General features: G+C 41.5%; 1 protein-coding gene across 2 annotated transcripts in view; it reads right to left on the bottom strand.

The window, feature by feature from the left end:
- LOC112455431 (epithelial discoidin domain-containing receptor 1-like) overlaps window positions 1–26071 on the bottom strand; it is a 190476-nt gene that overhangs the window by 35869 nt on the left and 128536 nt on the right. For both annotated transcript variants that reach the window (XM_025017330.1, XM_025017331.1), the window contains exons 5-7: window positions 25015–25162; window positions 23693–24003; window positions 13456–13663 (exon numbers count right to left, since the gene is read on the bottom strand). In XM_025017330.1, the coding sequence (XP_024873098.1) occupies window positions 13456–13663; window positions 23693–24003; window positions 25015–25162 (667 nt within the window). The remainder of the gene's footprint in view (window positions 1–13455; window positions 13664–23692; window positions 24004–25014; window positions 25163–26071) is intronic.

Raw genomic sequence — 26071 nt, 5'->3', positions numbered from 1 at the left:
AGAGAGAGAGAGAGAGAGAGAGAGAGAGAGAGAGAGAGAGAGAGAGAGAGAGAGAGAGAGAGAGAGAGAGAGATAGAGAGAGAGAGAAAGAGAGAGAGAGAGAGAGAGGGAGAGGGAGGGAGAGAGAGAGGAGAGAGAAGGAGAGATAAGGATTATTGCGTTAGAGATAAGGATTATTTTTCATGCGAAAGATATGCATTGATAGTATACACGCCTCATATGTGCACGTTCCATTATTTATGCTTTGTCTGTCTCGATTTTTCATTTTACAAGATTAACACTTGGACGCGTCGAAGATAATCCCCCTTCTGACTCGTTTCTATTCAAATACTTGAATTATTACTTTTTACCTGAATTATTACCTCTCGATACGCTCGACGATTTTTAAATCCTATTTTCGTCACGGTCGACGTGCGCCGTCATTTCGTCGAATACGGGGTGTCACCCCGTTTCTGTCGTTGCATTTCGCTCGCCCGGCGCAGCGCGGCCGACAGAACAAGAAATAACATACACAGGAAGAAACGAAAAAGAATTACGCACACGGGAGCAACGTGTGGTGCACGGATTCACGGCGTGTAGCCTCCTAGTTTGCCGTTAGAGCCTTTTTGTTGCAAGTGTTGCAACATTCGCATGTGGAATTCACCAGCGAGTTCTTGCTCGAATTTTTTTACGCGCGGGAGCGCGCTACGAAAACTCCACTTCGTCGTTTTACGCGCAGTAAAATAACTTCGTTTTGATGCAATTTCTGCAAGATTAGGTCGGATTATCCTTCTAACCCCCGGTATTTCCTAAAGTTTTGGAACAACGTGTTTTCCGTTAAAATTGCGCATATTGCGAGCCAAGGAGCAATTAATTAAATTGATTAATTGAACGCGTTAGCATAATCACGATTTCTACCGGTGTATATTTATATGTCGACGTTTCGCATATATTAAATCAAATAAAGCTTATTATGAACGTCGGTAGTTTTAGTAACTCTTCCTGGTGCACGTTATTTCATTTATCAAATAATTTAATATTCTATAAACAACGGTAATTGGCATCTTTTTAATTGGTAACAACTAACAATTCATTTAACAAATATAATTTCCAGGCAGATATATGCTGAATGTGAGGAGAAATTAAATTCTGCTGCCGGCGATGTTTGCTTAATCGACTAATAAGCTCGTAACGATATACATTTTATTGACGGTTTATGTAACTTGGAATCGATTCCAACTTGATAAAAATTTGACGGTAAGCCATTACTGCTACAGCTTTCTCGTCTTTCAACGTTAAATATTTTAGTAATTGTTAAATAACGAAATATTTTATTAATAACCACTCAAATTTGAAGAACAAAATTTTGCCATAATTTACAACATATCGACAGATGTGTAGGAGGTGTAGGATCCATCCCACACCATTTTATGTAACTCGTGAATATGGCATGTGCAAGTGCTGCTATTCTCAGTACCTTTCCAGGAACGTAACTAACTTCTTCCGAGTCACTTCGCATTCAGCTTGTAATTACACAAAAAAAAAAAACATTACAAACTAGACTGGGATATAATATACACCCCACGCGACATAATCTGTACAGTGAAGAATAGAAAATACATGATTACGGTAAGTGTCTCTGCCATTGAATGTATATTTATTTGATATAATAACCTGTCATATTAAAACATATGATATAACTTCAATGTCGTTACATTGTAATATTTACATAGCATGGTTTCATTTGTGTTTTCATATTTTTTTACTTTATATAGGCTGCACAGAATGTTTATGTGAATGAATTATTAAAAATTAAATGCGAGAAATGTATATAAATAAGTAAGAGTGATGATTGAAAGTTTATTCATTCAAAGTGAAATTAACTTTTCGTTTATTTCTTTTATTTTTGTAATAATTACAACTTTATTACTAACAAAGAAACCTACGGAAGTGTTCCTTTCCGATTTTGATGAGCTTTTAATATGTTGTTCTCTCGAAAATAAAAATAAGAAACACATTTTTTTTATATGTGCCCATACGCGTGTTAGGGGGTGAAACATCCCTTTGAAAAAAATCGTTTTTTTTCTTTCTGGCTGAATATCTCTAAAGTTATAAAAGATAGAAAAAAAATCGTATAGAAAAAAATGTTTTAAACAAAGGTTGAATGGTTTGAAGAGTAAGGGAGACCCCGGGGTGGAGTCGTCACTACAATTATCTCGAAATCTGTATGTTGTGTTAAGTCGCCATTAATATTGTAAACACTACTTATGGTGCTTATGTGACTAACGGAGTTTAGTGAGATTATATGCCATGTTGTGATTTTAATTAAGGCAAACGTGTTTTCGGAGGTCAAAAGTAAAATTTTTTGCGCGTCGAAAATTTTAAACATTTTAAATATTATTTTCTCTCCGAATCTCGAGATAAGTGATTCTGAAGAGTAATGCATGCTGAACACAAATCCAGTAAAAATTTTTTATTTTCGTTGATTTTTAATATTTCATGAGCGATCAAACTTAAAATATGTGTCCGGGGCGAAGTCGTCACCAAGCCATATCATGGAGACTTTGGGCGAAAATCAAAGTCAAAGAAGCAACAATGGTCGGATTCGGGCCACTTGAATAATATGTGCTGCGTGTGCTCAGAGATGACAGAATAGAGCTGACGAGAAACAGTGCATTTCGTGCGAGCGTAGGGTACATAAGTGTTTGCGCTTTTCTTGCATTTATTTTCCGCCATCGTGTTTTTAATTAATGTTTCCATTTTTTCTATTAAAAAATAATTAATAAAATGTATCCTATCATTTTTCACATGATCAGAATTATACATTTTTATTTAAAATTCAGTCCAAGAATGGAATGACGACTCCGCCCCGGCAATTTTGACATTTCAATTTTTGCACTTTTGTCGTTTTCACTTTATACCAGTTGAACAAAGCGACGTAGACCAAAAATGTCCGTAAAATTTTGTAGCCAAGGGTTCACTCTTTACAACGGTATACCACATTTTACTAAAATTATTTGTTTTGTTGTTAAAAATCGGCACCGAAAAAATAGTGACAAATTCGCCCCGGTCTGTCTTACATCTTATACACTTTTTAAGCAGAAAACGGTAATCCCTTCACCGACTCTCGCCAAATTCAATAACAATCTTTCTTTAAAATGATACTCTATCCATCAAATAACTTAGGGTAAACCGAGGTAAATCGGATCACAGGGTGAATCGGAGGTTCCTCTAAGTTTTAAGACAGTTTTCGTTTAACGAGCTGTTTTATCGTAGCTAATTAGTAATCCGATTCGCCGATTCGCCTAAAAGAGAACTGACATGCTTTTAATTCCCTAGAAATTTCGAATTCGTTTTCGAGGTACGCACAATTTCAGGATACCCAGCGTTATCGCGTTTACATATTATTTTCAATTATATTAAACATACTTTCGACATCCCAAGACGTTCCGCAAAGACGTTCCTGCAGGAACGTTGGAACGTCCGCATCGCGTCGCGGCAAAATTCTAATTTAAGAAAAACGCGACGCACGCGGCGTACGCATACTTATTTTCGCGAGAGGAAGAGAGAAAGGAGAGATACGTCTCTCGAGAAGAAAGCATAACTCGTCGCCCGTCCCCGGATTTTCCGCGCGAGTCGTCCTGGAATATCCAAGCCCAGGAATATAAATTTCTTCGGATGCAATCCCGACGCGCGCGCTTTGTGAGTCGTCGTCGTCGTCGTGATCCGAGACGGCTACCTAGAAGGACGAAGCGTAACGTGCGCAGGAGCGCGAAGGGAGACCAGCTGGAGAGATGACGGGAGGTCCGAAAGGAGAAACCACGCCGGAGGAGCTTCGTTGCTGGGCTCTCTCTCGCAACCTCGGAATCTTCGCGCGCGTGCGGTATTCCGTCGCGGAATTCCCGGCGGGATTTACGCCGGACGGAAACAAAGCCGTTGTCGCGTTTGATATGGCTGGCCGGGCATCATTCATGACGGCCGCGGCGCCGCGGCGCGGCGGGACGACCCCCGACGAAAGGCCCGTTTTCTCAACGCATACCCGCATGAAATCTGATATTAAACATTCTTTGCGCCGGCAGGTGGTCGTGTGGATTTGAATTGAAAAAAGGAGGCTCTGCCGCCGGTGTCAAGATATCACCGCGCAATCTCACAAAATTTGACCGCGCGCGGTTGCGATATCGATGATGCAGAAACTCGTGTTTAAAATGTTGACGAATTGTTGGCGGTAAGAGATAAAAATGTGGGAAGAATGATCATCCCTGTGATCCTCGTATTCGCGTTTATGCGAATGAAGCTTATCCCATGGAATTCGGCGTGTGACGGAATATTTTCACATGCGTGCTGTAATCGAAAAGAGATTTCGTAGTCGCGAATAAAGAATTCTATAGCGCTTATATTTGCGGAAATATCAAATCGGATTACAGCAACATTTTCTTCACAAGGGTAGATTAGTAACAAAAATTCTCTATAGTAACTGAAAAAAATAACAAGTATTATTATAATATCTTACGTTGACTATTGATATTTATAAAACATATGGTATTGTTTACTGTATCGAATACATAACAAAATATAATATTACATTGTTTAAAACATTTATCTTACTTTTATATTTCGATTTAAAATGTCTGTTACTAATTTAGTTTCGCTTATAGTTTTAAAATATGAGAAAAAGCATTTATGATATAAGAAAAATTATAAGATGCACTCAAATCTGTTGTTAGAAAAGGGAAAGAAATATATCTTGCAAGTTTGTCTCAACATATCAAGATGATCTTGGCGATTAGTTTGCCATTACCTTCGATTAAAATCGAAAAAAGAGGAAACAGACGAAATTTGCATTTAACCATCCGATAAGTGTGCTTTTACCTCGAATAAATATTTTAAAAAGCATTGTGAAGCCCGCACAATATCGATTATCCGTTTAATTATAGCATTACGTCGTACTGCGATTATTCTATCATCTCAAAACAATATATATATAAAGAAAGAAAGATAAACACACTACCTCTCAAAAGTATTTGCCATCTTAAAGAAATTTGATCAGAGATGAGTTTATTAATAAAATGTTAATGAAAAAATCAATAATTTGCTACATGTCTTTATTGCATAGGAAGTTACATATGTTATTTAAATAATGTTAAACAATGATTTGACAAGAAAATAACATCATTTTAAATTTTCGCCTTATTAATGTGGCCATCACGTTTTTTTATTACAGGCGTTCACAGTTTTTGGCATCCTGAATTTTGTAATTGATTTTTGGCTTATTAAATACATCAACGTGATGGTCTCGGAAAATGTATTTATTATTTGAAATTTTCCGTGCGCAAAATAATTACATGAAATTAGGAAGTAAGGAATTAAAGGATAACAACATAACATAACAGTTTTGTATAAGGTAACAATGAGTACATGCCATGCAATAATCTCTACTTTAAATTAAGCTCTACTTTAATTATTGCTGCAAAAAACTAGAATTTTTTCTATTTTTTCTGGGGTGGCAAATACTTTTGAGCGGTAGTGCATATGCATTTACACTGTGTACAAGAATTGTATTTAACTAGATTTACGATTAATCATGTTAACTGATCGTAACAGGTGGATCGGTAAATTACGGCAATCTTGCACATAAAACATTGTCAGAGAATATATAAATTTTCTTTCTTTCCGTGTTCTTTTTACAAGAAAAGGAAAAAGTAACAATGAGGAAAATCGAACGACGCGACGGTAGAAGAGAGAAAACTCATGGAATCCGAGACTCATCGTCGTATCGCACGTGTTCGCGTCTCTTTTGCAGCTTAGTCGAGCGTGGATTCGACGCTGACAAGGACGACGACGACACGGTGCACATGCAAATGTGCGCGGTAGTACGACGCGACGCAACGCGACGCGACGCGGATGCAGCTGACGCTTCAACGTCAAATGCAACTAATGCGCGCCTTGATCTTGTGTGCTCGGTGAGTTTCTTTACGCCGCGCCACGCCGCCGGCATCGCCCCGCTACTTTTTTAACCCCGTTGATTTACCGTTCAAAATGACGGTGCAGCAGCGAAGCTGCTTGACTCCGCTCGTGACCTCGCTCCCGATCCAGAGACCTTAATCGTGGCGGCGATCTCGTCAACGTGGGATAAGCCCGATTGTCCGACGAGATCACCGCCGGTGTTCTGATCACGTCAAATATGTCACCGGCAATCGGTTGTCGCTTTTCATTCGCTCGCGCCTGACTCGTTTTATATTTTATTCCTCCGGCATCGGATAACCGCGTTGAAACATTGTTTCTGGGCTGCCACCGCGCCGTGGGCACGCGCGACGGTTCGCTCGCTAAATAACGCGCGGAATCGGGTTGTCAGTAGGTCAGTATTTTCGAAACCCGCCATGCACGAGTTAATCCTTAAACTCGCGACATTACTACAGCGTTCTATTTCCTTCGCACACAGATAACGTGAAGATATTATTCGTAAAACCGTTAATCGAGAGGTAAGTATCTTGACTGGGAATTAGATAAGCGTTGCTAATACGTTCAAGAACAATAAAATAAAATAAGAACATAATATGGATGAAACTAGACATTGCGAGTTAAAGTTTCAAAACAACGCTGATGTTGTTTTCCGATAAACACTGCAATCGATAAACTGTAGACGGTTTACAATGATTCTGTCTGTTTAAAAATAAGCGCAAGCAACGCCGTTGACTCCGCGCTCGGCTATAGTCGTTATCGGTTGCCACGATACTTCGGTCTACAAAGCCGCGCAAGAACGCCGAATAATTACGCGGTAATAATCCCCGTCCGATAAGGATAAATTAACTTCGCCAGGAGCGCCGCGGAGCCTTTACGCAGAGCGGCGGAGTCCATAAGGATAATATTAACGAGCCAAGTTTAAGTACATTTTTCGCGTCGCTCCCGCCTTTGTCAATTAATAATCGACTACCTGGAAGAGAGAGCGCATTAAGTTAGCCAGATGAAGGGAGTTCTCCCTCCGATAACGCTCGAAGCGACGCATCGCCGGATGTAAGAGCTCGTGATATATCGGGACGGGGGGGGGGACACGATATTTAGAATATTTAAGGAAACCTCCGGCATGACCGATCGTCGGCGGTGAATTCATTTTTACAACGGACTGAATAATCGGGATAGAGCAGGCAGAAAACGACGTGGCATATGCGAGAAAGAGAGAAGGAGAGAAAGAAGAGAAAAAGAGACGGTGACTTTGGCTCCACGGAGGAAATCCATGGCCAGTCTCCTCGTATTTCTTTGTCCAATTATGTCTGTCGACATTGGGGCGAGGAAAGAAGGGGCGGGTGATGGGGTTGGAAATCCTTGCAGGACCCCGTACGCGAAGAGAAAGAGGAAGAGGCCGCGGGAGGTGCATCCATTATCTTCTCTCCTCCGACTGCATCCGGAGATGCATCCATTATCTATCTTTCTCAGGACGGAATCGGACGATATATATATCACTCGCCCGGTAAATTGCGAGAAAATATACGAACGATGGTCGATAAACTTTTAACGAGTTCCTTTTGTGTTCGGGCGCGACAGAGCCGCGCGAATATCTATAAGTCTCGAGGATCGCGGATCCGATTTGATGAAAGTCCTCGTTGACTCTCTCTCATAAAGAGGGTCACTCGTCAAATGCTCGAGGCATAAAATATTTGTAAGTTTGAAACAAAAATTTTTTTTCTCCTCATGAATGAATAATTAAGAGGAGAATCGCAGTTTGACATAATTTACTTGATAACTGTAGTACAATGTAATTTAATATCTGGAGATATTTTATATCGGTCCGTATTTTTTGAAAATGTTGGAAACTTGGAAAAAGATCTAGCTTTAAATGCGTGTGACAAATATTAATAATTGTTCACGTTTACTATTGCTACTTGCATAACAAAGGTACGTCATAACGTCAACCACGATACCATTACATCTACTTTTCAACGCGAGAGAAGTTGTGATATCAGAGGGTAATCACGGAAAAGTCTTGTCATTCCCGTATGAGAAACGGATACCTACATCTTCGTAATGTCGTTTCATAGCCCGTCGTGCTACGGGCATTCGTTTGAAATATCATAATGACATGCTACCGGAACCCTTCCCTTCCGATCCCGCGCGACCTTGCGAAAATCTCCACAAGGGAACTCGAAATCCCACCGAGGAATATGATTTCCTCTCTCGCGGACACGAGTCGTAATTTGCAAACATCCGTCACGGGGCGGTCATACTCGTGGGATGTCTCGTTAGCCTGTATCATTTTTCTTCGTCTTCCGCTGGACCGCTGCCTCCCGGCGCGCCGGTCCCTCCTGTCTATCCCGCAGTCAGCCCTTTTTCGAGGCTGTGTCCTTTTCATAAACGAATTCGGGGCGATTCGACGCACATGCGATTTCACGCCGCGTACACGAGAGAGATTCGCGCGGAATTATCCATCGAGCTGGGCTGGCTCTCCGAGGGTGGTCCTCGGTTATCGTTCGACCAAAGATCGTACGACCGAACTGTTGAAACGAAGATTGAACGAGGCGGTATTACGATGGATCGCTGCATCGAACGTGCAGGTTTCGCGATTCGTCGCACTTACCGAACTTGTAAGATGCATCAAGTAGTTTCGAAAAAAATGGAAATTATATTAAAATATTGAACTTGTGAAAAATAAATAATCGAGATATTTTGCGGCATTAAAAAACCACCAAAAATTATTATTTTTTAATACTACAATAGCGTTAAGATATTACATGTAAAATTTAACGTTAATAAAATTTCCTCAGTAAGCACGTTGTTAGCAAATATATAAGTTTTCTTTTTTCCTTAAAAGGCTCTTTCGATTCTTACATCAATTAATGGATTTTGTGCAATATTCTTCTCATGACATTAATGTCTTCCATCTATATACCGACTCGCCCTGAAAGACGCGTATTTCGATGGCATATTATGTCGTACAAGGCGTAGGAACATTATGAATGTACTAGGGGCAAAGAGTTTCAGATTCCCTCGCTCGGTTCATGTGATCTTGTTGGCAAATCCGCTTGACAAACAACCCTCTATACGCGAATATCTTGAACGAGGGCAGGATGCTCTTTTATGGAAGCTTCCTAGTTACATCATTATCGAGTAATAGCTCATAGTTATCTATGAGTACATCCCGCCGGAAGCGTACGAGTTTCTTCCGTAAAACACTCTTTCCGAGGTTGTTATCAACGGATACTCTGAACAATGATGGACGTTCCCCGATGGCGATCATTATCGGTGTAATTCGGCTTTCAATTATAATCCATAATTCGGAGAATATCGCATTCGCGCGTCCACCGCCGAAAGAGACGTTAAATATCGCCGAAAGAGACGAGAGAGAATGGTGATTCCTATTAAATTTCCTTTGTGCTTATATATGTACGAGATTCATCGCTATCAAGCGCAGTCGATGACAATTCGCGATTGTGAAGTATAACTATATTAATATTGATTGTCCGTGTGTTCGTTACCGCAACGAGCTTGCTGTATTATTTGTTACCGGCGTGTATGGCAGGTCTCGGAAAGTTTCTTCTTAATTATAAAGCGATTTGTGTTGTAGACAAACAACACGGTTTACCCAGTAGTTCAACACGCACTAGAATCGATCGGATAATTAAATTACCGTAATGACCGCGTTGGGGAACTGTTGAATGGCTATTTTGCATGTTAACGTCATTGTTCTTATTGCGATTTGCAATGCATTTTATGCGCCTGCGAAAGCGCCGTCTGGCATGCATTTTTGCATATACTCCTTTGACGTGGAAAAAAGAGCGCGGAGCAGAAGGAAGGCGGCCAAAGAGTTTCGTGCCCGCTTTATGATCTCGTCGCTACGTCGTCGCTAAGTCCTCTCGACAAACGACCTTTTGTACGTAAATACCTTGAATAAGAGCGGGGATGTTCTTATCTCCCATTAGTTCGTCGCGTAATTTCTCATTACAATGCGAAGATTACGGTTTCCTCAGCACATTTCTGAATTTTAGTCACCTTCTCTCTTTCGGTTAATTTTACTTCCGCTCGAAAAACGCCATTAGTACGTGATCTCTTTAGACTTATAATTTATATATACAAATATATACGTATGTATAATGCAAATATAATTCTTCTAATTAACGAACGCTTTTATATCGGGATGACTCAGACAAGTAAAGAAAACCATCTTTCTTCGACACTTGTATCAATCCGGATTTCTTGCGCATCGCATATTCGCATATTATTCGTCATTTATTTTCTATATTGAAATTTTTCCTGTGAGTAAAAGTACAGCGGAGATAGTAGAACGTGTTTAAAAACTCGTGTTGTTATTATGTTGTCTATACAGAGTTACGCGGTACGATTAACAAAGAATTCTACGCGCGAATCGAGCGGAAAAAGCGAGCTCCGTGTCATTAGCGGTCTGTCATGAATGGAAGTTTTTGGCGATATAAAAGCCCCCTAAAGTTACCCTTGTCACGAACGATGTATCGGATTTATCGAAAATTTCGTACCGTCATTGCCGTTCGATGACTTGTCCACCTGCGCGAAAGCTTCCCGTGTGCGTTTCCGTGCGAAAGCTCTTCTTTTGTCAGGGGAAATTGAAGGGTGACTTTAAAGGATGAGGGATGATCGCGATCTCCTACCTTTGTGTCGCGTTTCCGCTACACGTTTGCTACGTATGTATATCGTAATACGCGACATCGCTCGTAGAATTACTACACGCTTTTTTATAAATCAGACTCGACGAGCAGCACTACGACGATTTTTCTATGGTATATTTATCATATTTATGTCGATCTAGTAAAATAATTTACGCTTTCGTAGTATTCGTGTAATGAGAAGCCATGTTATACCGAGCGCGTATTGATTATTGATTTGCAGAATTCAAAACTATTTATATACATGTAGATACGTTCGAGCTTCTCTTAAGAATCGGACGCTGAACTGCGAGAAATAAAATTCACGCTATGTCTTGTGACAAATTTCATCGGAATTCTTAAACTGAATCCCGATTGTAATGTATCGAAAATCAATTTTTACGTTTTATTTATTGAACCGTATCTCTAGATTGATTTCAGTTGAGTTTTGCAGCGGGCTATAAATGCGACTATAAAAACAGAGTTTAGTCATGGTCGTTTGTTCCATTCGTTTGCAGAGAGATTTTCTTTTTTTTTTATAAAAAAAGGTTTTACGATAGGACAGAGAGAGAGAGACTTGAAGAGGTAAAGAATAATTTCGCAGCTTCGCAACGTTTTGACCTAATTGTTCGATGACCCAACTGTATTATTTTTTTACATTTGTGACTTTTCAGTTGGTAAATGTGAGTGTTATGTAAATCGATGGAGCGTACAGTTTCGCTCATATTGAATTATTTCAAAGATTGAAATATCATGACCTGATTGCCTAGTTTTAACATTCTCGTAATAACACTCTCTTGGTTCTATTATTCAAGCTGTCCCGGAATTGTCCGAGAATTGTCGTTCTTAATTTCAATTTGAGATTATTTGAGATAATGTGCGATGTATTACCTATATATATGTAATATTACCCGCGATAGTTTTGTGCAAATAGACAACTTAGACAACTGCGAAATACATTGCGCAATTTACAATTTGCACGATGTTAGTGATATGTCCCTTGCATTCCCTCTACTCTACCTTGATTATAAATCCTTTTTATTCGGCAGTCGCATCGTCCTGTAAATGCGAATAAACTCCTCGTAAGATGCGATTCCCATCGAATCCGTGTTAAATCAGGCGGAATGCGAGAACGGTGGGACGAGGCGAAAGTCGCTTTTCAGAAAATCGCGCACACTCGATATGGAAACATATCCCGCGATTTATATCTCCGCTGATAAAGCGCCGTCCCCTCTGTCTAAAGCCTGGTCTACATAGGCCGCAGTTCGCAAAACGCGAGACACACGCACAGTCTACATGTCAATCTAACCTCTCTTTGTATAGATGTTAGATTGACATGTAAACTGTGCGTGTGTCTTCAGTGTCTTGCGTTTTGCGAACCGCGGCCTATGTAGACCGGGCTTAATGTTCACGCCACGCAGCGTTTCTTTCCCTCAGGAAGCCGATCGCGCGAGAGGAGGGAAGTCGATTTCCATCAAGTGAACGTTAAATCGAATCACAGTCGACTTTACTGTACGCGTGATGTCAAAACCGGGGAGAGATGCCGCGTAAGGAGACACGATATGGATTATTTGCATGCATCTCCTCTCTCTCTCTCTCTCTCTCTCTCTCTCTCTCTCTCTCTCTCTCTCTCTCTCTCTCTCTCTCTCTCTCTCTCTCTCTCTCTCTCTCTCTCTCTCTCTCTCTCTCTTTCCATCCCGCGAGCACCGTCCGTTTCGAAATCGCTACCTGGCAGATATACGATAAGCCATTGTCAATTACCGCACGTATCGGTTTAAATCAACTTCGAGATTTATTTTTTCGATGATTGACAGGCAGCAATCGGTAGCCGAGGGAGCAAAGACGGAGAGAGAGAGAAAGAGAGGCAAGTGCGGGATGGCGCGGAAGGTGGGTTACGGTGGTTCGGTTGCGCCGAATTGGAATGAAATGGCGGAATCGCAAAAAGAAAATACATTCTCCATCGCCCATCCCTTCCCCGCCGCGCCGTCCTTGCCAACTACGGTGAAGGCCTGCATCACGAAACGATTTCGCGTCACGAGCAGAAATTTTCGTCTCTAGTTACGCCGCGACGCGATGTCCCACGGCTTTTTTTTCCCCCCCGGCCATTGTTTTTGTCCGTTATGGCCGCGCGGATCAGCGTGGAAATATATCCTCGTTCGAGGGTTTTAATGTATTCCGGAATTTCGACCGGCACGTCCTGCTGGGGGTAGCTGTCACGAGACGGATGGACGAGAGATGATGGATTCAGTGAAATTAAATGACGGATCGCGCGGCATCTCTTTTTAACTTCGTCATTCTTCCTCCCTCCTCCTCCCCCCCACCCCCACTCCCGCTCGTGAAACATCGAACGAATAAATTTCTATTGCCCTAGTTGCTTCGATCACATATTATGGAGATTTGGAAACATTGAATTTAAACTGTACCGTTTGTATCAAACGGTGCGCGCGCGTGAGTGGACTGCGGAATAAAGTTTCATAAATTCCTTAAGGGAAAAACGCTGCGCGCGTTTTCGCTGACTTTGCGTTCAAAGATAATGCACAATTTTCTAAATTGATACGCTTCTTACATTTTGACGATTTCATTAGGCGTTCTTATTTCTTTCTTGAAACTAGAAAAACGGAAAATTATTGTCCATTTAAAAAGGTTCTCTGTCTTGTGTTTAGAGAGAAAGAATTGTTTTTAAGGGAAAAGTTTTGTTGTTCTCTGTGTAATATTAATTCTCTCTAATAATAATTAAATGTCTGTAAAAACGTAGATTGTTGATGAATTATTTACTGAAAGGACTTACAGAAAGATAACATATGCCCACATTTTTTACGAAAAGTGCAATGTACAAAGCAAAATATTTTGCGGGATACAATTCACTCACCAGAATCGAAGGTTACTTCGCTGACCATGATCCATCGATCCGAGAAATGCAGTCTCAGCTTAACGAATTTCCCGACTCGGTGATGAAGCTTGATCGTGATGTTTCGAGAAGTCTCAAAGATCTTGTCTTCCATGTACGTGTAGGTAATGGGTTCCCCTGTGTAGTATTTCCCGCCAATACTGAAGAGTATGTCAACTTGTGAAAACACCTGTAATCCGAAAACATGCATAAAGATATTCCGATTTATACTTCTAAGCGTGAATACACGGTGATCCTTAAGGGGGAATACGCAGTCAGATCGAGGCGCAAAAAAAGAGGGATTTTCTCGAATCTTTTTTATGTAAACGTATTAACTTTTTTATTCAGAAACTTTTACATGATATTAATATATGTTTGACGAACTTTTTTTTTTTTAGTAGAAAATAATAGTTATTATAATTTTGGCGAATAATTTTGGCTTTTATTCATACTGAAGTCGGTGGACACGATATCTCAAAATTTACTGCACCGATCTTTTTGAAATTTTACACACTTCTTTTATACATATTATTAAGCTTCCGTGTGGACAAAGGATTTTTTTTCAACGATTAGAACTTGTTTTACAAAAATGAAATGGTCAATTTTTTTTAGTAAAAATCGTGACTCAAACTTCAAAGTTCTCTAAAAAATTCAAAATTCAATTTTTTCGAAATCCTTCGTTCACACGAAAGATAAAGTCATCTACTAACGAAATCTTCTTGGTTTTTTTTATTTTAGATAATCCTGTCTCGAGATATGATGTCCACCGGGACTACTTTTTTTTTTAGGAGTTGTATTAAAATATTCGCCAAAATTATAATAACTATTATTTTCTACTAAAAAAAATACAAAAAGTTCGTCAAACACATTATATTAATATCATGTAAAAGTTTCTGAATAAAAAAGTTAATACGTTTACGTAAAAAAAATTCGAGAAAATCCCTCTTTTTTTTGCGCCTCTGACTGCGTATTCCCCCTTAAGTACAGCGAGAAAATTCAGGAGATGATTCCTGAACCAATTTTGAGATGAAAAGCTCAAATATAGCTTTGTCCTTGACGGCTTCGTTTCGGAGATAGTGTTTGTAAAAAAAATATTTTTTTCTTAATATTTCTGAAATGCGTCAAGATTTTTTATAAAACTCGGTGTACGTAATAAGTACTCAAAAAGTATTTAATTTTTTTTATTGAACACTATCTCCGAAATAAAGTCATTAAAGACAAAATTTCATTTGAGCATTTTGTCTCAAAATTGGTTCTCAGAAACACGGAAAAGAAATTAGCTACCGTAGCAAATCTACTCGTAAAATATAGACGCAATTAACATTTTTTTGATGCAAGAGATAATTTTTAGTAATAATAGCAAAATATTTTGCTACTATTACTAAAAATATAGCTCTCGCAACAAAACAATGTTAGTTGTCTATATTTTACAACTCCTTTTTTTCCATGAATCACCTCCTAAATGTACTTAGGCTTATCCTATATAGAACGCACATATGCAAGCAGATACGAATAACTGCGTGAAAGTAATGCAGGTTACTGCAGTTAATCGAAGGAATTGTTTATTAATAAATAACCCTAAGCCGCGAACGGTAAGGGTATACGGATTACACGGTGAATAAGCCAGCTCGAGTGAAATTTATCATACGTATTACGCGCATGAGTGTCTCTCGTCGGCGTGAAAGAAGGGAAAAACACAGTACATATTTCGCAACGGCAAAATTCCTATTTCGCCTCTCCCGAGCTACTTTTTCACCTCCTGAACAACCGCATCGCATGCCCGTAAATTTTTGACCGCGGATAGCATTTTTCAGGGTCTGACTACTTTCGTGGCCCGTAAATTCACGGACGACGACCTGACAGGAAAGGAATTTCGTCGTCACGGAATGCCGGGCCCTTATACTTGCGCCGCTCCCCCGAAGCGAAATTGGGGTCGATGGAGATCGCGGTCGTAAAATCGCGCGCGCGCCCGAAATCGATTCCAATATTGATCGTCGTATTTGTGTGATTAACTGCGACCGCGATCGCGCCGCAGCGCGCGGAAAAAATGATTTCTGCTACGGTTAAGTGAGTAGAGCGCGAGCTGATATGAAATAAAACGGATTACGCTAGTGGATATTAGGTAAAATGGATGCCGTGTGCGCCGCGCGACGTTGATGGATAGAGCCGACTCTCGAAAACCTCACCGCTCGCTCGAAGAAGATTTACCGACAAAGTAGAGTGCGGATCGTTCTCCGCGCGCGCGGTCGGAAGTATCACGAAAGACCGTTATACTTTTGAGAACGTTATAAAAGTTTAATGTGTCCCTAAAGTTCGATGGAGTATATGATCTGACCATAAATCACTTATTATCCGAGGTATTATCCGTGATCGCGCGAGCTTTTTTTGTCAGTGGAAAGAGTGTGTATCGAGATTGCATCCATACAATATACTTCTACACGTCCGCCGGGCTTGACTTCACGATCCGTTCTTTCTTCCCTTCGTGTTGTTTCTTTCTTTCTTTTTTTTTTACAAAAGTCCATCATTTTTCGCGTCAACGCGCGAGTCGCGATCCATTGGTGAATGGAGAAGGAAGAGAGCCGCGCGCCGATCCGTTTCTTCTTCGCGAAGAAGAATAGCGATTCGCGAAGATATCCAGCGCGTACGAAATCGAATTTCACAGCGTAAAGGCTGGCGTCGAGAAAGCGCAGCGCGATTGTCTAAACAATATCGTGTGCAAACGCTTTCGCATCGAGTGTGCGAAGTGCCTGTTGAATATTCGTAAGTCACGGTCCATTTGAAATTCCGAATATCCGGCAACGACGACGACGACAACGACGATGACGCGGCCACGACGACGCGACGGATAATCTGGAATTCCGTAAGTTTCGATTAATGTTGAATAATTCCTGGGGAAGGTTCTTAAGTGGACGCTGGACTCCGTTACTGCTGCAAGCACGCCCACGGATGCCTTTCTCTCTCTCCCTCCCCCCTCCCCGTCTCGACTTACGCAGAGTCCACGGGCGGACTTGGCGGACCCGAGTAATTTGTCGAGGAATTCTGTGTGCGCTGTATTCCGCTGGAATTGTAAACGGGGGATACATCATATCGCGTAAAGTTGATATTGTTAAAGAGTACAGCGCGGAGCCACATGTAACAGCTTGTAAGCGTCGGCCCTGTATAGAAGTTACCGAGTTACCGAGTTTGTGAGCGATAAAGCAAGTTTCTTTGTACTTGCTTTCGGTGAATGCATCTAATAATAAGAATATAGAATAAGTTTGCCTGCAACAATCCTTATGTCAAAAAATTTAATATTCTTAAAAGGAACGTCTGTTATTCGACAATGTGTACATTTTCAATGTATTATGTAATACAAGCTTGAGAAAGAAAAGAATAAAAACTAGAAGACTAGACAATCGTACCGATTTAATTGGAAAATAATCAGACTTGTCGACGTGATTTTTGATCTGGCGTCATGTCCAAGGTACAAAATTCAACAATGCTTCTAGCTGCGTGCAGACACGCGAGATAATAAAGCGCCGCCGAATTTCCTCCGCGACGTCTGTATCTTCTCGTTTCGTATCTTACACATTCGATAGTACAGCTCGTGCCAGAGAATACCCGGAATACATTTCCAATGATGCGACAGACAGGGGGAGTCGGCCTATCAGATTCGGTTATCCTAATCCGCGTCATGTAAATCCAATTTCCAGAGGTTTATCTCGCGGCAATGGCAGCCGGGAGCGATATACCGTGCGGCGAGAAGACGCGAGATTCGATAGTAACAGCAGGTAGTATCGACATGTCGATGCACCTTGCCTTGCGCGTGGTGGGCGCGTAGGTGGTGCATGAAGATAGGTCGCCATAAAACTCGTTTGAGCTTTCCGTGCTACGTTACCGTCGAAAAGTAGTTCTCTCCGGAGAGAAGAAGAGATATATATATAATGCACGCATGCATGCGCGAACATGCGTGGGTACGCACGCGACGAGAAGTCATATTATGCAATCCGAGACGTAAAATATAATACGTAAAACAAAACATTTCTTAGAGCATGTTAAAGTAAATCCTGCAAATGTGGAAATTCGCAAAAAATATATAAATGAGCAAAACCAGAATACTTATAATTTTATTTAAAAATAATATTTAGAAATTATATTTAGAAATTATTTAGAAATTATTGAAAAAAATACCCTTACAAAAATTTAATACTATAAGTGAATACTATAAGTGGTTATTTATTTGGTTAGTGATTAATTACTTATTTTGAGTATTAAAAGCATTAAAAACAATGCTTTTAATACTTTAAAAGTAAGTAATTAATCACTAGCCAAATAATCACTTACAGTATTAAATTTCTGTAAGGGTATTTAACTGCGCATCTATGGGTATCTCGCGCTGCCATCCAGTCAGACCAAAAAAGTGAAAAAATGACTGCTTTTTGACAAAAAAAAGTGACAAAAAGTAACCTTCTAGGCATTAAAATATTATACTTAATGCCTTGAAATATAATAGTTAATTAAAAGTGACATGTTTTATCGAATTGTTAGAGTAATTAAGGCCATTTAAGCAAAAAAAGAAAAAAATAAAACATTTTCTCTTATTTTCTCGGATCTACTGGATGACTGGATGACAGGATGACAGCGCCGGTATCTAAATAATGTTTTTTGACATATTTCGCATATAATTAAATAATAAAAGTTAAAGCACTTATTGAGAGATAGATACCGTGGTCAGGAGACGCAAATAAATATATTTTAAAATAAGTTGGTTTATTTTGACCCAACTGGCCAATTGATACAGGAATTGCACAATTCCTGTATCAATTGGGTCGAAATAGACCGACTTATTTTGAATTATTTGTTGGCGACTGAAATTGTTTTGTTTAAATATATTTTATCGATAGAGCGTCATATAGGTACCGAATTATAGATGCAGCACTCGAAAAAACGAAGTAGCGGACTGTATTAAAAAGAATCCTAGAATAATTATGACAACACGTGTACATTCCATTTCGTTCCATTAGCCGGCCATGGAGTTTTATTCATTATACGTTGAATAGATAACGCTCTTTCGTTCGACCAAATACGTGCCGAAGAGAATGTCCGTCAGTAAAACGGATTCGAAAAAGGAAAGAGCATTCCTAAATAAAATCGGCACGCCGAACGCGCGGAAGACCGTTACATCGACCCGGGCGTGCAATCACGCGAATTTATGCACTTTGACAAGGCGGCACGCAAATGAGAGAGGAAGAGAAAGAGAAAGAGAGAGAAGTATTCCCTACTGCAAGTCGGAATATCAGACAACGAAAGAATCTTCGCGATGAGCGTTCCGCTTCTCTTATTATCTCTGGCGGAACGAGTAACACGGGTAAATTCATTTTTCGCAAATAAGCAGATTCGTCTCCCCCTTTATGCTTATAACATCACAACGCGCGGCGCACACTCCAGAAAATTACCTGACTCCGGAATGATCCGCGCATGCTATTTCGAGCGGATTTCCAGCCTCGCCGCGGCGCGGCACGGGCGGAGCCTGTTTTGATGGCTATAGCCTGTATATCGCGGTTCATTATCACTCGTTGCGGACATGTTTCATCGGATTGCTCCGCCGAAAGGGAAAATGTTATTTAGGATATCAAAGATGCGCCCGCAGAGAGACGGCGAGGCGAGAGTGGAGAACCCGAGAGAGCGAACCCGCATTGTGTAAAGCTCGGGTTTATAAGCTCGCGCGCGGCGTCGTCGCCGGTATATATAAAACCAGGCAACGTGTGTAAGGGAATTCGGAGGACGATGATCGGGTGTTGGGTGCCGTTACGTCGAGGTTCCCGACCACGAAGGGGGTTGCAACGTGGCCGTTTTGGAGGACCGCTGACCGCTGCATCAAAGACCCGGAGGCGCATTTATGGCGCGCCGCCAGTGTGTGTGGCCGCCGCACCGTACCGTAGTTTGTAACGGTGAGCGTAATGTGTGTATAAGGGACTTTGTAATTATTGGGTTTAATCGAAGGTTCCGTTCGATTTTTCAGTACGTCCCGATTATCCGAATTGGTTATCGAAAACCCATTAGTACACTCTCGCGAGATGAGGCGGCCGCGTTTTTATCACTCCCTTTTTTCCCCCCGCGAAAGGATCCAAATGTGCCGCTCATAAATTCAGTAATAATTCTTCCATGTATCAATGCCCAGGCTTTTAGTATTCTCATAAACGAGCTCGAGCGCTCCTGAATAAAATACTGATTCGCGAGCGCGCATTATCTTGTACCTTGCATCTCTCTACATGTTAAGATGTCTATTGATATTCTGTCCTTTTAACGTTCCAGGATAATATATATTTTTGTATTTTCCTGTTTATACCTATATATATATATATATATATATGGCAGAGAAAGCAGGTCAATGAGCGTTCAATGATTCTTTTACGATTGGTTTCTACACTTGGATCCAGGGAAGAACCCAAGGCAAGGTCCAGTCATTTTAAAATATTACTGATCGCTCGCTGAGTTGCTTTTTCTGTTGAACGCAACCATTGAAATTCATTCACGTCTCAGAAATGTTTATGATAACACCATTTCTGAAATACGAATAGATTTCAATCAGGACTCACTTCTTCCACGGTAAGAAATTCAGTCACCGCCCTTGTTTGTTACGCGTATCTAACACACCAGTTTGAACTGTTCGTGTGACACAGTAAAGTCTGATCACAACACCATTCAACATAACGCAACTAGAGGCTTCAAGTGACAATTAACTCAGTGAAACGCAAAATTTTCGAAAGAAAAATATTAGAAGGCATTACTTTTCGTACCGACTCTCGTAGTTGGGCACGTAGCTCGGCTTATAAAGTATATAATCCGATCCATTTATGGTCCATCTCGCGTATGCGCACATTTTTATGTTATCCACCGTGCGCGCCATGCGATAAGGAACGAACACCGCTCGCGGTATACTCGCAGCGGATTTCAACGCGCGGATACATTCTAATTTACGTTTAACAGGCTATTAAAGTTTATATACATTCGGCGGGAATCTGGGGTGAAGTTGAATCGTAATACGAACACTATGGGGGAGGGGGAGAAGGCGGGGGCGTATTTGGAAGGGTGATCACTGAACCCAGCATCAAAGAGCTATACCGGGGCGTTTATGCCGGATTGCTCGCCGCGCGGCTGTATTTGCGCTTTGTGCAAGATATTCACCGTATACGCGAACCAGTTCGTGAATGCGAGTGCGTGCGCACGCATGACTACGCGCCCCCGCGCATTTTTGACAGGTGCCAAAAAATTTTTTTTCGATTTTTCGCGGCAATTGTTTCGTCAACACCGCCGCTGGGGCCGGATGTGTACGGCTCTTCTGGAAAAAGAAAAACATCCAGCGGTGTCAGTAGCGCAAAACTAACGGGAACACGTCCCTATTTGAAGGACCTGCGCTTAACGACGTACTCGAAATACTGCAGATCGAAGTTCGTTATCGTTTAGATTGCTGGATCAAAGAGCGCTTTCATTTACAATTTTCCATACACCAAAGCCGACGCTGCGTTCTCTGCGCGTAATATTCACTCGCGCGCTCGCGGTTTTATCCGCTATACAGTATCCGCTGTTCTATTTTTGTGCCCAATTTTTAGTATAACGATTAGAAAATTATTTGCATGCTTAAGTATAAGTGCACTGCACAATATTAAAGGAAAATTTAAACCAGTACTTTAAGTTAAACAACATTTTAAATTACCGCGTGTATCGAAATTTATTATTTTAACACAAAACAGTATTATTATTTTAACTTCATTAGTTTAATTAAATTATCGACATATTGAGAAGCAGTGACAATCTAGAGAAATGGTTAAAAATGACTAAAATTGAGTATAATTCGTAAAAACACTACGAATTTAACAGTGCGGCACAGCGACTCTTCATTAATCGATTTAGAAGAAACTCGAAATGAAGCAAACAAAGCTGGCCTCGCTCTTCCAACCACTTAAAAAAATTAGTAATATAAATTTACGATTTATGAAAAATAATAATAGTATTTTTTTATAAAATATGCTACTACTAAAAATTTCCCCGTTGTACAATAATAGCCGAATTTTTTGCATAACACGCGGTATTACGACGTAAAATCTCTTCTCTCCCCTGCGATTTTAACGTGAAAGAATTATTCGGGGCAATTTTACTCGGATCAAAATTCGGTGCTTCCGTTTCTAACAACGTTCAATAATCTCCCATGCATATTTCACCGCACGCGCCGTCGAGCCTCTAAACGAACTGTAGCATATGACAGAATACGCGCTCGTGTTTAAAGCGGATTTATCTCGGGTAACGATGAAACAAGCAATATGTGCGGTATGGACTCTGTGTCGTCGGAGATCTCGGGTTTTCATATTTTCGGTACGATATCATTGGATGATCGTTGCGATACATGATTTACATGTAACACACGATAACACATGTCGATAACGAACGATCATACGTTACAGGTATTGCCGAAGACCTACCTCCACTCTCTTTCTCGCTTCGACTCGTAATTCTTCGCCTAATGATGGGTTTCTATTCTCGCATCGTTGTGTCTTATCTCCTAATATAATCGAGGTATCAAATCGCAATGAGAGAAAAGTGCATCGCGCGGTGCTTCGGTATAATAAAACACGCGTGTCTGTATATGAAAATCGCCGCGGGCCGAGTATCATAATCCTATCGTGTCATCGGATCTACGTGGGATGACGCGGCGAGGTCGCGATCCGTGGCAACACACAAACGAAAATTACACAGCGGGTCGAATTATAACTCGGCGGCGAAAGAGCGAGGAATCCTCTCTATAAGCCGCCCCCGCGAACTCATTTCCGCGACTATAACGCGCTGAATCACGGATATGGCGAATGATGCGAAAAGTTTCCTACCTGCCTCTCAAGAAGCATCCGGGAATTGTTTTTCTTCCATCAAGTATCTCTGCTCGAATTTTCCGTCTACCCCTTAAGTTCTCCGCGAGTAAAAGTTGAAATTACGAAACAGAGAGGGGTTACGTCTCTCAGGGTTTGAGGGGGGGGGGGGGGTGTAAGATTCGCGGGAGAAATTCCGCGTCTATCGCAAACAATCACGACAGGTAACGTTGGTATTTGCGCAATCAGCGAATAATTCACTCGCGATCTTGCGTGCTTAGTGCAGTAAACGCGCGATTTATATATCACGTTAAATTTATCATATCAAAATCATTCCGCGAATATCAACGGTTTTCGACGCTTGAATTCCAACTGAAGTCAGTGTATGTCGTTGCAACGTGTGCATGAATTCCCCATTGAGATTCGCAAGATTCCTCGTGAAATAACGCGGCTAATAGCCCGACTCAGTGCGATCATCGCACCGTGAGAGAGACAACCGTGGATGGCAGATATCAAACTGCCGGAATTGCTGCTTCCACGGTGTATTGATATTCAACGGGCGTCCGCCTGATAAAGCGTCGAGTGGAATATTCAATCAAGCGTGGTGGCGAGAGGGTGAACGAGAGCAGGAACGGGCGGGGGGGAGGGGAGCGCATCTTGCCGACCAGATGCTGCGCGACGACTAAGGTAGACGATGACGGTAAAAGGTGGAACAGGAGATCCGCGCGAAGAACCGTGAGGACGGCGAGCGTGTTGATCGACGCTGCTTGCGCATTCCTGGCGAGGACTTAAGGAATAACGTCGCTAAAGCGAAGGTAAACGATTCCTCGGCGTCAACGAGTTCACGAAGGGGAGTCCTCGGCTGGAAAAGTAATTCGATATAGAAGCGGCGCGTGCTCCGTCCTGATCGCGTGGATTCTTTAGGTTTCTTCCCGTGGTATTACCCCCGGCGCGGAATCGCGACGAGCGGCCCGAGAGATTAGATGTGTGTTTAAAGTGAAGTGTATTTCTAGAAGAACAGGAGAAATCTTCTCGACACGCACTTTTCTACCTGATGTACCGATCCAGCTTTTAATGCAGGCCTACCGCGCGTTAATCTTTCAGTAAAGAGGATTTATGTCATATATTTCCACCTCTATTGTACAAGGGTAGCAATATGTTACTGTCAAGCGGTTATACGTTCTCTCTGCGTTAAAGCGACGCGTCGGTACAAATGTAACGAGTTGTATAACTGATTCGAGATTGTTCTTACAGCGGGCAAAACCCGCGTGATATTCAGTTACACCTATTTTTGTAGTCTCATTCCAATTATATTCTTGAAAATACAGATATCCATAATTTTTTTGTTTACAAATATATAATGTTTGTAATGTACGAACCTGGACACCTCGGGTGAATTCGTTATTGCAGTAGATATGGACGGCGGAGAATTCCCTGACTTTGTCGAACTCGAACTTGATCTCGACCGGCTGGCCGCGGCTGTCGTTCCTCCAGCCCACCCAGCCCTGGGCGCGATCGTTCTGTTTCTCGTAGTACATTTTGAAATTATCAGGCCCCGTTCTGCCGTCCGTCAGCTGACCCAGGCCACGGCGCAGCTCGCCGTCCCAGTGCCCGTCGTAGGTCGCGTCGAAGAATTCCCATCCGTTGCCCCTTTTATCGCCCTGGGGCATCGAGTAGGATACCACGCCGTCTGCGGGAGGAAGAGTCAAGATACGTTGTTGACCTTTCTATTGACGATACTGTCTTCGATTTGTTCGGGAGTAAATCACACGACCTTTTTTATTTCTTTATGACAGATATATAAAATGTACATTAATACAAATAAGTAATATACATTTTATACGTGGTATACGGCTTCCAATAAAATTTTTAACACCTAGCATAGCATGAAATATAAACGAAAATTGCTATATTTAAAAAAAAACGTGATATCGAGTTCGCTTACAAAATTAATTATTTACATACTGAATATGATAGTAATATTACACATAATCTAATATGTTATATGCAAATACTTTTACGCATTGTATTAATCCGAATGGGCGCCTAATTTTCTTTGCATAAATGATTACTGTAAAGAGATTTTTACACCCCAATTAAAAGTTATCGTTATTAACTATACATATTTCATATTTTTAATTGTTCTATAATTTATCAGTATTTGAGGACAATAATGTACCTATACTTAACATTTCTTTACTTAACAAAAAAATATTTACAAAGAAAAAGAAGCATATTAAAATTACTATGACGTGAGCTTTATTTTTTCAATACTGGGATGTAAAAATTACTCCAAGCGTTCGTTCCCGAATTAAGTGTCGAGAATATGTAAAAAATCAGAGATTGATATACTTTTCTACATTTTAAGCTCATATAATTTGATCTTTTAAGCTACTTATGAAACAAACTGCTCGTACAAGCGCATTTGTGCGTTCGCCGAGTGACTTTATAGTCTAACACGCGCACTAATGATTTACCGCATTTCCGGCATTGAGAGCACACCCATTCGACGCCCGTAACTAATTCGATTTCCGGGCGAAAACGGAATTATACGAGCAAGATTTTGAAAAGCAAATTTGCTCTGGGCACGCCGGTATCAGGGTTAATGGACAGTCCGGCGGCGGCGGCGACGGCGGCGGCGGCGGGTGTACCGGGTCCGCGGCGCAAGTTTCACGAAAATTGGCGAGTGCAAACAGCTTACCGCTCCAGTAACACCCGTAGAGCTCGACCCGCATGCAAACCGTCCGCCTGTGATAGCTGTAGGGTAGAAAACGGATCTTGCTCGCCCACAGAGGCGGCTCCAGCTCGCGCTTGGACTCCAAATACGTGTTCGTGTTACCCGGTATTACCTGAAAGCACAGAAAGCGTCGGTTCAAGTACAGGACAATTTCAGTTTTCGGTCCGACAAACGGCGTTTGAGCATTGCCAGACACACCGCCACTGGTCGGCGGAGTCTCATTAGCTCTCTTTCCGCAACGGCGTTATACATTAACCTCGGACTGTCGGATATTTGAGCACGTGCGCCATTCCCGCCCGTGCCATGCCGCGCTTTTTGTACCGCCGCATATCGGACGATGCCGCCGATGTATACGCGAGTAGCTCGTGGATGCAAAACAGCGGACTTTTATGTGCGGCAACAGTCAGCGAGATAAGAATTTTTAATATACCGTACATTTTTGAGCCGGCCGATAGCTGTAACTTCAGCGTGGCGTCTTATGCATACGTAAAAAGGAAGAAGTCTGTACTGTCGATAAACTGTCTCGGTAAAACCGAATCTTGCCGTCAAATTTTTCGCTACGTTAATGAATTTGTGACGTTCTTTGCAAATCCACGTACAACGTGTCCTCACGTGGTATATCAATCGGATATAATCCGGCAGGTCGGAAAAAGCATTCGGACGCGTTACTTTATATCCCCGTTTGGAACGTCGCGATTGTCTGGCAGTAGCCGATGACATTTATATCGTCTGGACAATGTCTGCGAAATTCAGCAGCGCGAAATGCCGCCTCTCCTCTCTTTTCTCCCGGACTCGAATATGTCCTGTCATAGAATGGACATCGCGTTCCACGGGATCACACGGGGGCTAAGGACTAATTTCACCCTACATTCCACCGCATTAGGTCCGACAGAGACGCACGGATAGAGAGAGAGAGAGAGAGAGAGAGAGAGAGAGAGAGAGAGAGAGAGAGAGAGAGAGAGAGAGAGAGAGAGAGAGAGAGAGAGAGAGAGAGAGAGAGAGAGAGAGAGAGAGAGAGAGA

Source organism: Temnothorax curvispinosus, unplaced genomic scaffold (assembly GCF_003070985.1).
Source record: "Temnothorax curvispinosus isolate PA1 unplaced genomic scaffold, ASM307098v1 QBEX01006086.1, whole genome shotgun sequence".
NCBI classification, from domain to species: domain Eukaryota; kingdom Metazoa; phylum Arthropoda; class Insecta; order Hymenoptera; family Formicidae; genus Temnothorax; species Temnothorax curvispinosus.
This window is presented reverse-complemented; position numbering and strand designations above follow the sequence as displayed.